The 14,211-nt window shown below is 36.9% G+C and overlaps 1 protein-coding gene across 1 annotated transcript; it reads left to right on the forward strand.

The window, feature by feature from the left end:
• The first annotated feature begins 745 nt into the window (after window positions 1-745).
• On the forward strand, window positions 746-6,420 carry LOC306874920 (natural killer cell receptor 2B4-like). Its single transcript, XM_079425252.1, has 6 exons — window positions 746-868; window positions 1,433-1,741; window positions 1,942-2,244; window positions 2,356-2,481; window positions 3,179-3,246; window positions 4,199-6,420. The coding sequence occupies exons 1-6, from the start codon at window positions 757-759 to the stop codon at window positions 4,250-4,252; spliced, it is 972 nt and encodes a 323-aa protein (XP_079281378.1). The 5' UTR covers window positions 746-756; the 3' UTR covers window positions 4,253-6,420.
• Window positions 6,421-14,211: the final 7,791 nt, after the last annotated feature.

Consider the following 14,211-nt stretch of genomic DNA (forward strand, 5'->3'; position numbering starts at 1 on the left):
ATTGCTCAACACTACAAAACACGTTGTAAATGGGAACTTTTGCCACTTTCCGTAGTGCAAACATACATATTCACTGGATAGTTTGCCATATCTGTTTCACCTGTATCCTATTATTACACTTTCAACTTATTTTGCTCATTGCTTTCATTTGAGGGTGCTTTTCACTGTGTGAGATAATAGACATGTGGCATGAAAGTATGAGAGCATAGTTTCAGTTGTGTGTGAGACAGAACCCTGAATGTGTGAATTGGCAGCCCTGTGAAGATTAGCAAATCAGCAAAGAATTCCTTTCACTTCACTATAAACAAATTAGTGTTTTGAGCACCGTGTTTTTAATAATGATAAGAAAATAATCCTTTATTTAATTTGTGAGTAGATCGAGTTTTTGACACCTGTCTTATTTAAAAAATCTTTAAAATTCTGTTAAAGGTATGCAAAACGCCTCTTATACAGATTATGTGTTTTCTGTTAATTTATCTCTCTGAAATCTTGCTACACTTGCTCATATCAGTTCCTCCTGTTCTTGAACATTTCCGCTTCTTAAATAATGCAGAATCAGCATAAGGTTGTACATTCTTACGTATAAGCATTCATTTAAACTACTGTCACTAAAACAGTCTTAAAAGCCAGAAGTGAATATACTGTGACACTGTAATATATGTGAGCACAGCTAGACTGCACTGACCGATGGGTGTTCAAGTCCCTTTGGGGGAGGATCCACACAGACACACACTAGATTGGTATCACACTTCTGTCATGTCAAAACAGTGTGTTGTCACGAATTCCAGTGTTGTAATCGCAGAGTGGCTATTAAAAATGTCACAGAAAATGTTTTATGCTGTCATTTTGTTCTGCTTGGAACCTGTTGGTAAGTTATACTTTTTTTTTTTTAAATAGATGTTGGGGTTTTTTTTGTACAAGATGGTTTTGCACTTGCCCTTATTACACATATAAAAAATAGTCTTAAATTCAATAGGCATATTATTACTGATTCATTCATTCATTGTCCAAAACCCTACTTATATCTTTCTCTAGTGTTCATTTCCCAATTTACTCATCTTCCAGGCGCTGCTTGTGTGGCATCTGGAAGGGCTGTGTGTATGTGTATTAAGTGTTGTTTGTAAATGTGAAGCACCTGGACAGTCTGAACTAACTGTCCCGAGGGGATTAATAAAGCTCTAAACTAAACTAAATTAATTTAATTATAATGAATGAAGTTGCACTTTAATTTACTGGCTCATATATAATCTTAAAATATATCTGTTACCTTAAGATATATTTCTGTTGTCACGTGTGCTGCTGTTCTGTTTTTTTTTTTTTTTTTCTCATTTTAACTGACTGTACAATTACTACAAACCAGTGATCAAGTAAATAAAGGTAATTAGCCTCAATATGTGACCAATTTATTGTCCGCCACTATTTGCTGATACAGATGCAGTGGAGTCAGTGTCAGTGCTGGAGGGAGATTCAGTCTCTCTAAACTCTGGTTTTACTGAAATGATGGATGATGATCTGATTCTGTGGAGGTTTGGATCTGAAAACACTTTAATAGCTCAAATCAATGTAATGGCCGACAGCATCACTGTATATGAGGATGTTCTTGATGGGAGATTCAGAGACAGACTGAAGGTGGATCATCAAACTGGATCTCTGACCATCACAAACACCAGAACTGAGCACACTGGACTCTATAAACTACAGACCGACAGTGTGAGCAAGAGCTTCAGTCTCACTGTCTATGGTGAGCTAAATATCCATGAGTAATCATAAATATTAGATTTTTTTTTAAATATTGGAATGGTAAAATTTAAGATACACACTCATTTTATATTATGATTGTTTTTTACTATGTCAGCATCTCAAAAGTACAATAGACAATCACTGAATGACATCACAAACTCTCAATCAAAAGATAGTATGAATTTTTCAAATCTTTTCCAGCTCGTCTGTCTGTTCCTGTCATCAGCAGTAACTCTTCACAGTGTTCTTCATCATCATCATCATCATCATCATCATATTGTTCATTGCTGTGTTCAGTGGTGAATGTGGGTCATGTGACTCTCTCCTGGTACAAAGGAAACAGTTTATTGTCCAGCATCAGTGTGTCTGATCTCAGCATCAGTCTCTCTCTACCTCTGGAGGTGGAATATCAGGATAAAAACACCTACAGCTGTGTGCTCAACAATCCCATCAGCAACCAGACCAGACACCTCAACATCAGTCAACTCTGTCACGCATGTTCAGGTACAGCAGCACTGATATTAGTGATTATTTACAGAGCCGAACTCGTTTTTTTTACATAGATCAGATCGACACAATCACTTTTACATTACTGCCTCTCTTTAAACGTTGCAGCACAGTCTCCTTATCCTCCAGTGTTTCTGATAGTGTTGATTTCTGCTGCTGCTGGATCTCTGTTGATTATAACAGCAGTAGGGATCTTCTGCATCTACAGGAAACACAGGAAAACAGATCAAGAAGGCAAGTGTTACCTATATTTGAACTATTATAACAAGTAATACTTAAAGTATAGATTACAATTACATTCAGAAAAACAGGTCCGTATCTATAAAATGATACTGAACAAAACTCGTTACTCATCTAAATCATACAAAAAAATAAAATAAATGGATTCATCATTTCTCAAACTGCATCAAAATCAATCATAAAACTACTTTCTCTACACTTTATGAACCTAATCTTACCTGCGTAAAAATACTGTCCTCAGCATATTTCAATTATTAAGGTTTAATGAAAATTTAACCATACAGAAATAAATGAAAAAACAAAAATCCAAATAACTTAAACCTTGTTAAAATTCCTCATAATTTATTAATTATCAGCAAAGAATATATTTCCAAATTTCATTGCTAGCACATACTTTGCTAGGAACCGTGTGTGTGTGTGTGTGTGAGTGAGTGAGTGAGTGAGTGAGTGAGTGAGTGAGTGAGTGAGTGAGTGAGTGAGTGAGAGAGAGAGAGAGAGAGAGAGAGAGAGAGAGAGAGAGAGAGAGAGAGAGAGAGAGAAAAAAACTCACCTTTGGGTTACAAGTCTGAATCTCTATAACTATTAGGTCACGGCAGCCCTATGACACATAATAATAAAAAAAAATAATAAAAAAACAACTGCATCTAGTTAGGAATGAGTTTTAATGCATCTGTTATTATCATTGAAACAGTTCAGGCTCGTGAAGAGGAGATCACTTACGCTGATCCAACATTCTACAAAAGGAAAGCACAGAAATCGGTAAAAATCATTTATTCCTATTTTATTGTTTGTCACTGCAGATTTATGTGAATATACCGTGCTTGTATGTGACAGATCATGAAACAAATGACCTTTGCTGTAGATAATTTCTACTGGAGTATGTTTTTAAAGCAACTGAAAAAGTCTGAAAGAGTCCAGAAACTGTAAACGTTACCATTAACACTACAGACTTTTAAATAAAAACGTAAGCACACTATATTTCAAGTTCCTGTGTTACACTGTCATATGATTTCACAAGAAAACCAAAGTCTTCAGGAAATGAAAGTGATGAAAATGCACATATTGCACAGCATATTTTTAAGAGTGAGACAGAAACAGAAAAGTTTTTTTATTTTTTATTCAAAGTTAAACTACTGTAGCTTTACAAGGCTGCAACACTGTCCAACTATTTATTTTATTTTATTTTTATTTTTTGACTGAGATTGAATCTTAAGGCAAAAACAAAAAAGAAAGGTACATCCATTTGTAAGTGTCCATTTGACACCAGTGCAAGGCTTCACGTGTCATTACCTTCCTGTTATTTTAGCTGTATGAGAATTATGCTGCTTGATACCACAAACTGGTATTTGTCGTCATATAATTTAAATTATTATTGTAATCATAAACACATTGGTTTGTAGTGCAAACGGTTTTACCATTTACTGCACTGTTATTGTTCTTCAGTTAGCATCTAATGAACCAGACATTCACAGAAAATAGTTTACTTCCACGTTGCCAAAAAAAAGGTAGGTAGATGAGGCAGATGAATTATGGCATTTCCTCAAGCTTTTTCATGTTAGCTTAACAGTAGTAGGCTTTTTCCCTAATAACAGTGCTGACTACAGTGTATAGCACTGAATCTCAATTTTTAAGCAAAATTTGCCACATTTTAATTTCAGAAGTTTTCATAATTAAATCTGTGTGATGTGTGTGTTTTTCTTCTTTTTAACAGAACGCTAAAGTGGAGGAGGATGTGGTGTATGCAGGTGTCGTCACTAGAAGATGATCAAACTTCAATCAGTTGTACCAGATTGAGCTGAGTGACCACTACACTAGGAAGTTCCTGCAAAACCCTGCAGTTTCTGAGACTATTGCTGTGTCCCAATGTGCCTACGCGCTTAAAGTATATACTCTTTTGGTGAGGAAAAAGTACACAGTTTTGAGTGTGCAGTAGAAGAGTAGTAGAAGCTTTGGCACATACTATCACGTCACACAACTGTGTCTTTAGTGCACATCGCTGTTACAGATAACAATAAATATATTTACCAGGTTAACTGTTGATTATTAGTTACTCAAACCCCTTTTTGTAAACCTTGCTACCTAACCGCCGGTTGCGCACATCCGCCATGTTTGTAGTACTGAGCTGAATCTTTCACCAAAGCACAATGGATTGTGGGCAATATTAGCCAATGTGTGTACAGATCCACACTTTAAAAACTGACTTGAAATATTAGACCGTCCGGGCACTTTTGGCATACTCTTTTCAACATACTATGCTTTGTGACACACTTATTCTAATCTCAAATACTATTTGGATAGTATGAACATTGGGACACAGGGTAGGATTGAGTTTGGGATTAGTGAGATTAAATTAACACTCTCTAAACAACAAATGCAAATAAAAATTGACGAAAGGTTGAAAACCACAGGGAGATCTTAAAGCTTCTCTTTTGTTGACAAGAATTATTGTTCACTGATGACCAGAGATGAGAACCACTGGCTAAAACAATGAGGAAACTACATGTTTACTCATTGTTTTAGCTAGTAGTTCTCAATATATGGTAGCAGTCAGATGTGCCAAAGATCCTGCAGTTCAGCATCGTTAGAGGCCCCTAGTTTCAGGCTCTGACCCTACTAGCAAACTCAGTTTGTGAGCCAAAATGAAACCACCTGTGGTCTGAATAAATTATTTCTGTACAAAGACGTGGTTTGATCCTTTCTGCATGAGCAGAAGTCTATTACTGGACGTCTGCGGTTGATGTCCGTTTGTGCATGTTTGCCTAGATGTGTCAAAAGGTTGTGGTTTAAGGGTGGGTTTTTTTCCATTCCCGTGTGTATGATGTTCACAGTTTGACTTCTGCTTTACACAAAACCAGTTTACTCCAAAATACTGAGTTTGACAAAAAAGATCAAATCAAACATTGATATTACTGTGAAATATGAAAAGATCACATACTTTATGCATTATGACCTTAAATACTTTGACCCCAGTGCTAGTTCATTGGTTATTTTCAGTTCTAACAAGAATTAGGAGTTATTTTTACTCACACACCTTTTCTTTTCTCTATTTATTTCCAAAACGACTCCCCAAAAGTGACAATGTATGACATGATGGGGTGGTGCTGGCGCAGTGGATAAGACACATGCCTTTGGTGTGAGAGACCCGGGTTCGAATCCACTGTGAGACACCAATGTGTCCCTGAGCAAGACACTTAACCCCTAGTTGCTCCAGAGGCGTGCGACCTCTGACATATATAGCAATTGTAAGTCGCTTTGGATAAAAGCGTCAGCTAAATGTAAACTTAATGTTGTGGTTATTGATCATTTCTTTTATTTTTATCCATTTTCATGAGTAAATAACTAGAAATAGCATAACATGCAAACTATATTTAGTATCTTAACAGTGCTACAGTCCAAAAGGCACATCAAAATATTTTCTTTTTTTTCAAAATAGTAGTTTTAAGACTGTTATCTGTTCTGTGAAAGATGAGTTTGGCTGAAAGTGTAAAAAAATAAAATCCAACAAAATTCAATTAAAAAGTGTAAATAACCAACACCAATAAACAAATCTATTTTACAAATCTCCCCAAACAAATCAGTGATTTTGAACCTCTACGGCTAAAATAAAACTATAAATGAATGGCCGTCAAGGTGCTTTTTCCCATTGGTTTTTGGAAATCACAATTTCAAAATGTCAACTGGAAAGAGACCTTTAAGATCTCCATACGTTTTTTGCATCACTAATAAATTTAGCGAGGTATTCAAGATTGTTCATCGTATTTCACCTGTAAAACAGGTAATTGCAAATTTTGTAAAGACATTGACTAAGTTTTCTGTAAAGAGGAAAATGAGTGTAGCCTATTGTCCATTTGTTCTATGATTGTATTTATACAAAATTATTTTTAATGGTTTTTTTTCTTTTTTAAACAAAGTATTAAAGTTAAATTGCGACTCAAAAAAAAAAAAAAAAGGACATGGAATTCTTTATTCCCAAATGTAAATGGGAAGTGGGAAAAAAAAAAATAATAATAAAAAAATATATATACCCATTTTAACATAGAAATAGGCCACTACCTGTACACTTTAAAATAATCAAGAAATAAAGCCGGAAAAAAAATAATTTAAAGCCTTAAATCTATTATTTGAATAAGTTGTAATTATTTGTACTTGCTTTTTCTTATTGCTTTCCTTTATTATTTATTTTTGTATTTGTTTTGATGTAATTTATATGATATTGCCCTTGTATGTTCTTTGTTCTTAAAACTGCAATCAAAAAAGACCTTTGTGTTGACAAATATCTTGTTTATTGGTGGTTAGCATACCAGCATTTAGGTGCATTACTGCTACCAACTGACCTGGAGTGTGAAACAGCAATGTGGAAGGACTACTTACTTAAACTAAATAAATTAAATACATAGATACATAAATACAAACAATTATAACTAAATACATAAAACAAACTAAATAAAAATTTAATTTTAAAATAATTTAATTGCTTAATTGTATTTTCAAAATTATAATCTTGTATATTTTATATATTGCAACATCTCATCTTTCATAGTGTCAGGATTATGGACCTGTCTGTGTGCGTTTTGCTCCCTGTGACCAAGTTTCTCCCTCATGTTGATTGTGTTTAATTTGATTCCAGCTGTGTCTCGTGTGTTTAAAAGCCCTAGTCCTTTCAGTTAGTGTTGTCAGTTCTTGAATGTCTTCCTTGTGCTCAATGTTTCCCTGTTGGATTATTAAAGACTCTCATTTTGTGAATTCCTCGTCTCCGTGCTTCCTTGACTCCCTGATAAATGTGACACATACCTTGTTTTCTTGCCAGCAGATTTTTTAATGACATTTTTTTTCCTGTAATTTTATGAACAATGCTTGCATTTCATTTTCATACTCTGTTCAATATAATTCCATGCATACCTACCACATTGTTTTTTCACTGTTTCATGTGCTGGAACCTAAAGAAAGCAGATGTAGCTAAAGCCTCTATGAAATTAAACCAATAGAGGCAAACCTAATTTGACCTCTAGAAGGAAGAGTCCTATTTCCACAAATTTCTTGATAGGCTATGAATCTTATTTTGAAGTGTCGGGAAAGTATACAAATTTGCAGAAATTTAAAAATAAAAGAAGAGAGAAAAAAAATGATATATATATAGCCTGATATACAGGTGCTTCTTAAAAAAAAAAAAAAAAAAAGAATATCGTGTAACTTATTTCAAAAACTTATTTATAGATTCATTGCGTGCAAAGTAAAACATTTCAAAAGTTTTTTTTTTTTTTTGATGATTAGAGCTTACATTAAAGCCTGGATTCTCAAAAGAGCAGGACAGCTTCCAGTAAAGCCAATGACAAAAATGGAAACAACCCTGCTGGACACTGCCCGGGACTGGAAAATGCAGGTTGATAAGGACCAGAAGCTCAGATTTCCACCTGAGATCATTATAACTAACCTCAAGCTAGACCTAATACTGTGGTCAACCTCACAAAAGTCCTTGCTCATCGTGGGACTAACTGTGCCATGGGAGGCTGCAATTGGTGAAGCAAATGAACGTAAAAGTCTGAAGTACTCAGAACTATTAGCTGAACAGTACAACGAGGCTGGCAAACCCAGTTGCTCCTCTTAGAGCAGGGGTGTCACAACCCTGCAGATTTTAGATTCAACCCTAATTAAATACACCTGATCCAACTTATCAAGTCCTTCAGGCTTATTTGAAAACTACATGGTATGTGTGTTGGAGCAGGGTTGGATCTAAACTCCGCAGGGATGCAGCCCTCCAGGATCTTTGACACCCCTGCCGTAGAGATTGAGTGCAGGAGGTTTTGTAGCCACAGCAAAAACCAGGCTACTGAAGGGGTTGGGAGTCAGAGGACAGGCCTAATGACAATCTGTTAGGTCGCTGTCAGAGGCTGCTGAGCGAAGCGGCAACTGGCAGTGGCTAAAAAGGAAGGATCCCAAATGGGCTGCAAAATGACTTACAGGGGTAAAAGCAGAGGGGAGTGCACCTGGGATGCCAGGTGTTGCTTTTGAGGCCTTTGGAGGTGTTGTGGGCCTATCGATGAAACACCAAGGAAGGAGGGTCCCCACCTGATGACCCCAATGAAGTGACTACCCCAACTCTCCACTCAAGATGTCAACAAAGTGCTGATTATTCTAAGGGATTGTACTATCAAGTCCTACATGCTCAACAGCTTATGGAAGTCAAAAATCCAGTATCTCAAAATATTTTCTAAGATCAAAACAAGGATTTGCAAAACAGAAAAGTTCAAGTTCTTTAAAGTATGTTCATCTATGCACTCAATACTTGGTCGGGGGTCCTTTAACAGCATCTCCAGCATCAGTGAGGTGTGGCATGGAAGCGATCAGCCTGTGGCTCTGCTGAGGCACTATTGAACCTTCGATGTGAAAATACATACCGTGGCACTGAATATTACGTCCGCTAGGGGTAGGACACAATAAATGAAAGAAAAAGGACAAAAGACTTCCACCAGGCTGTCAGACCAAAAAAGGATCCAAACAAAAATCACCATAAATAAGGTAAATTTATTGTAAATCACAAGGGGAAAACCACAAAGTAGTAGATTTCCTTAAAGGATCCACGGTCCAAAGAAAAGTAACATTAAAGCAGAGAAACAAAAAACAATAAAATAAATAAGAATAATCAAATGTCAGAGTATTTTTTGTCACAGAGACCCAAGGCCAAAATACCAAACAAAACCAATATAATAAAATAAAGCAGCAATATAAATAACCTACCACAAAGAAAAAGGGGAAGAAAAGAAAATCCCTTCCTTCTGAAGAAGGGAAGAGGCATTTTAAAGAGAAATGGCAACAAGTAGGCCAGCAAAAAATCCTTAATCGATAAATAATCGAGCCTAATTTTATTAAAAATATGCCTGATTCTCCTGAATAAACCACCCAATATTCAAATAATAAAAAATGAATTGTATTTAGATTTATTTTCTCAACTCCACCTTTGTGTTGATCTAATGTAGGCACATTCTTAATTCAGAACCACATACTAGCATTCTACTCTAACTAGCTCTGCCATAGAAAGATGTGGTAAAAACAGTAATCTGATAGTACAGCTCTGAATACTGCCTCTTCTTTTGGCATTGGCTGCTTGGGAACCACTGGCACTGATGAAGACCTGAGGGTCGAACCGTTGCTGTTAATAAATTCATTTGGAGCAGCTATTTTCAGTGTGCGGACTTCTCTCCTTTTTCTTTGTTCAAGTTCCTTAGTTGTCCTGCACCTGAGCCTGATCTGGGTGGTTGGGATGTGCACGCCTGTTTGACATTTTTGTTCTTCACTGATATATTAACACAAGAACAGACCATTGGCATAAATACACTGATATAATTAGAACTGAGCTAGTAAAAGGTGAGGAACCTAGGCTTACTGTAGCAAACTAGGCCATAATCAGAAACCAAGGCGGTAAAGGAAACAGGAACTGAATGCAGAAAACATAATATGTCCAAAGTAGTAACCAAAAAAAAATGAGACCTTTATACTACCACCAATCTCACCAGTGCATTCAGCAGAGAATTTAATGCATTTGAATTAGTGTGCATAATCATATTCACCCCAAAACAAAAACATAACTGAATAATCCCCTATATGACTGTCACAGCAAGAACATCCCTGGTCTCACACACATTTGCATGATATCTTTTCAAAGGTTACACCTTCATACCTTTTAAATGTACACATCAGGTACTAACATGTACCTACTGTAAATAAGGTACCAATACGGACCCTTTAGATGTAAAAGTTTACCTTTCAAAAGGTACCACCCCTGTGACAGCATTTGTACCTTAGCTTTTTTTGCTGAGAGTGTGAGAGACCAGGGATGTTCTTGCTGTGACAGTCTCAGCCTCAGATATCATGCACTTTGTGGTTAGGCAAAGGTCTGGGTACACAAACCTAGTGTGTACTAGACTTGTGCTGCCCACTGAGCCACTTTAACTAGATATTTTAGTTCAGTATGAATACAATTGTTTTTGCCATGCATTTGAGAAATGATAAAAGTGCGCTTTTATTGCACAGTCTGTGAATTTACATTGTATTAATAAATTAAATGGTGTTGTATAAACTAATGAAATGTATGTTGTTTCAATGAATCTTTAAAGTAAAACCTGCTGTGGTTTAGAATGAGTTGATGGTAGCAAGAGAACAGTTTCAGATCCTTCACTAGCCACCACCCTGAACTGTGACAAGTGTCAAGTGGTTGGTGCAGGCAAACGAGACATTTCAACTGAGGATAAAAAACAAAAACTCTCAGAAGCACAAACCAACCTACACACTAATGATAACGGACCAAGAACTGGTATTAATGCACAGGAACTAAGATTAAATTAATTTTTTCACTCTTTGTTATATTGCAGCCATTTGCTAAAATCATTTAAGTTCATTTTTTTCCTCATTAATGTACACACAGCACCCCATATTGACAAAAAAACACTGAATTGTTGACATTTTTGCAGATTTATTAAAAAAGAAAAACTGAAATATCACATGGTCCTAAGTATCTGACCCTTTGCTGTGACACTCATATATTTAACTCAGGTGCTGTCCATTTCTTCTGATCATCCTTGAGATGGTTCTACACCTTCATTTGAGTCCAGCTGTGTTTGATTATACTGACTGGACTTGATTAGGAAAGCCACACAGCTGTCTATATAAGACCTTACAGCTCACAGTGCATGTCAGAGCAAATGAGAATCATGAGGTCAAAGGAACTGCCTGAAGAGCTCAGAGACAGAATTGTGGCAAGGCACAGATCTGGCCAAGGTTACAAAAAAAATTCTGCTGTACTTAAGGTTCCTAAGAGCACAGTGGCCTCCATAATCCTTAAATGGATGATGTTTGGGATGACCAGAACCCTTCTTAGAGCTGGCCGTCCGGCCCAACTGAGCTATCGGGGGAGAAGAGCCTTGGTGAGAGAGGTAAAGAACCCAAAGATCACTGTGGCTGAGCTCCAGAGATGCAGTCGGGAGATGGGAGAAAGTTGTAGAAAGTCAACCATCACTGAAGCCTCTCCTCAGTGCAAGACACAAAAAAAACACCTGAAGGACTCCAAGATGGTGAGAAATAAGATTCTCTGGTCTGATGAGACCAAGATAGAACTTTTGGCCTTAATTCTAAGCGGTATGTGTGGAGAAAACCAGGCACTGCTCATCACCTGTCCAATACAGTCCCAACAGTGAAGCATGGTGGTGGCAGCATCATGCTGTGGGGGTGTTTTTCAGCTGCAGGGACAGAACAACTGGTTGCAATCGAGGGAAAGATGAATGCAGCCAAGTACAGGGATATCCTGGACGAAAACCTTCTCCAGAGTCCTCAGGACCTCAGACTGGGCCGAAGGTTTACCTTTCAACAAGACAATGACCCTAAGCACACAGCTAAAATAACGAAGGAGTGGCTTCACAACAACTCCCTGACTGTTCTTGAATGACCCAGCCAAAGCCCTGACTTAAACCCAATTGAGCATCTCTGGAGAGACCTAAAAATGGCTGTCCACCAACGTTTACCATCCAACCTGACAGAACTGGAGAGGATCTGCAAGGAGGAATGGCAGAGGATCCCCAAATCCAAGTGTGAAAAACTTGTTGCATCTTTCCCAAAAAGACTCATGGCTGTATTAGATCAAAAGGGTGCTTCTACTAAATACTGAGCAAAGGGTCTGAATACTTAGGACCATGTAATATTTCAGTTTTTCTTTTTTAATAAATTTGCAAAAATGTCAACAATTCTGTGTTTTTCTGTCAATATGGGGTGCTGTATGTACATTGAGGAAAAAAAATGAACTTAAATGATTTTAGGAAACGGCTGCAATATAACAAAGAGTGAAGAATTTAAGGGGGTCTGAATACTTTCCGTACCCACTGTATATAGGTAACCAGAAAAGAAAGATCGGAAACTATGAAGACAAATGACAAGGGGACTAATACATGGAATGAACTGAACTCACAGACCACAGACAAGAGTGACAAAAGGTCAATTTAATAATTGAAAGTGATATAGAACATAAAAGGTACAACTTGTGTTAAAGGATCAAATAAGACCAGTGTAACACTTAATAGAAGGCAGATGAGCATATTCAGAAGGAACAAGTGCATGTGATGGGTGGTGATCAAATCTTGTGGGGAAGAATTCACACGCAACACTATTAATATCACAGTCCAAGACTCCCATGTTGCTTTACCAGTGTTCAAATATTTCAAGCACTATTGTTTGACAATGGTTCACCGGTTTATTTTGCTCTGCTTGTGGCATCTGTTTGGTAAGTTATGATCGTATTCTTAATGTGAACCACTCACTCACCATTTAAGTTGTTTTGCTTACAGTTCAAATAGAGAATTCAGAGGGTTATGTGAATGGGTGGTATCGTGCTTCCCATTAGTTTATACAGCACTCTTGAAAACAATCTCTGCAGGATCAATATTAAAAGGCTGTGTTCATTTAGGTTGTGCTTGGCATGTTTGGCGCCCCATATTAAAGGGGCCGAATGAGGGCCTGTATTATTATGAATAGTCTTCTGCTGTTCGGTTTGATCTGAATTTCTCATTTTGAACCAGCTATTTTATGCCAACAAAGCTATTAACCCTTAAACTGTGACAAACTCTATATGTTTTCCAGGTGCCTTTGGTGTTAATGCGGATGGAATGAAGTCAGTGTCAGTGACGGTAGGAGATTCAGTCTCTTTAAACTCTGGTTTTACTGAAAATGATGGATAATGATGTGATTCTGTGAATTTATTTATTTTTTTTTTTACCTTGAGTGATGGTGATAAGCCATTGGTGCTTCTCAATACTAAAATTGACAGCCAGGCCTCATGAAAATGCGTATAAATAGCACGCCAATATAAAAATGAAAACGCATGGTACTGATACGGAAAAAATAACCATATCCTAACCCTCACCCTACCCATCGCGTAGCATATACACACCAAAGTCAATTTTTGCGGAGCAATACCACAAGTTTTTCATGAGATCGGGTAGAAATTGATGCTTCCTCGTTTCCTTTGTCCTCCATCCTCCAACTGAATCAGGTGTATTTGATTAAACAGACATGCAAAATGTGCTAAATTGTGTTGGGCCTCTAAGAACCTAAGAACCTTGTTCAAGGCTTTCAGTAGCCTGTCAGTATAAGTACTGACCTCATCATTGTGTGTCATAATAAACACTTTATTCTGATTTATTCATTTCTCTCATTTTTCAGCTCCTCTGCCTCTTCCTAAATCATCATCATCCTCAAAATTTGAACATAACATCACTGAACTCTGTCAGACATATGCTGGTACGTCAGTGGTGATATTAGCGTTTTTTTTCTCTGTATTTTTGTTTTCCTTTTACCATTCTGATAACTTTAAAGATGATTTATTAAATAAATAATTAATCTAAAAATTAAACGTATGTCATCGTATACTCATTCCACGTAGATCTGGGGTTTTGCAGATATCTATTGTATTCTTATTTTGAGTCCCTGACAGAGATGCTGAAAAATCACAGCTCCCTTTCATCATTGATCTTTTTTATCTTCTTCAGAAATTCACAGCCGCTGTTGTGATTCTACTGAAGCTGTGATCCGATTGGTCGTCACTGCTCTGATGGGCGTGGCAGCAGCGGCTGCTGTTCTGCTGGTCGATGACGTCAGATCTTCTAGAGGAAAAAAGAAGAAAACAGAACAGATAATATAAATATCTTGGAGTTGTATTCTGTAAAGATGAAAATATGTGGTCTA

This window comes from Barbus barbus, assembly GCF_936440315.1.
Source record: "Barbus barbus genome assembly, chromosome: 9".
Classification (NCBI taxonomy): domain Eukaryota; kingdom Metazoa; phylum Chordata; class Actinopteri; order Cypriniformes; family Cyprinidae; genus Barbus; species Barbus barbus.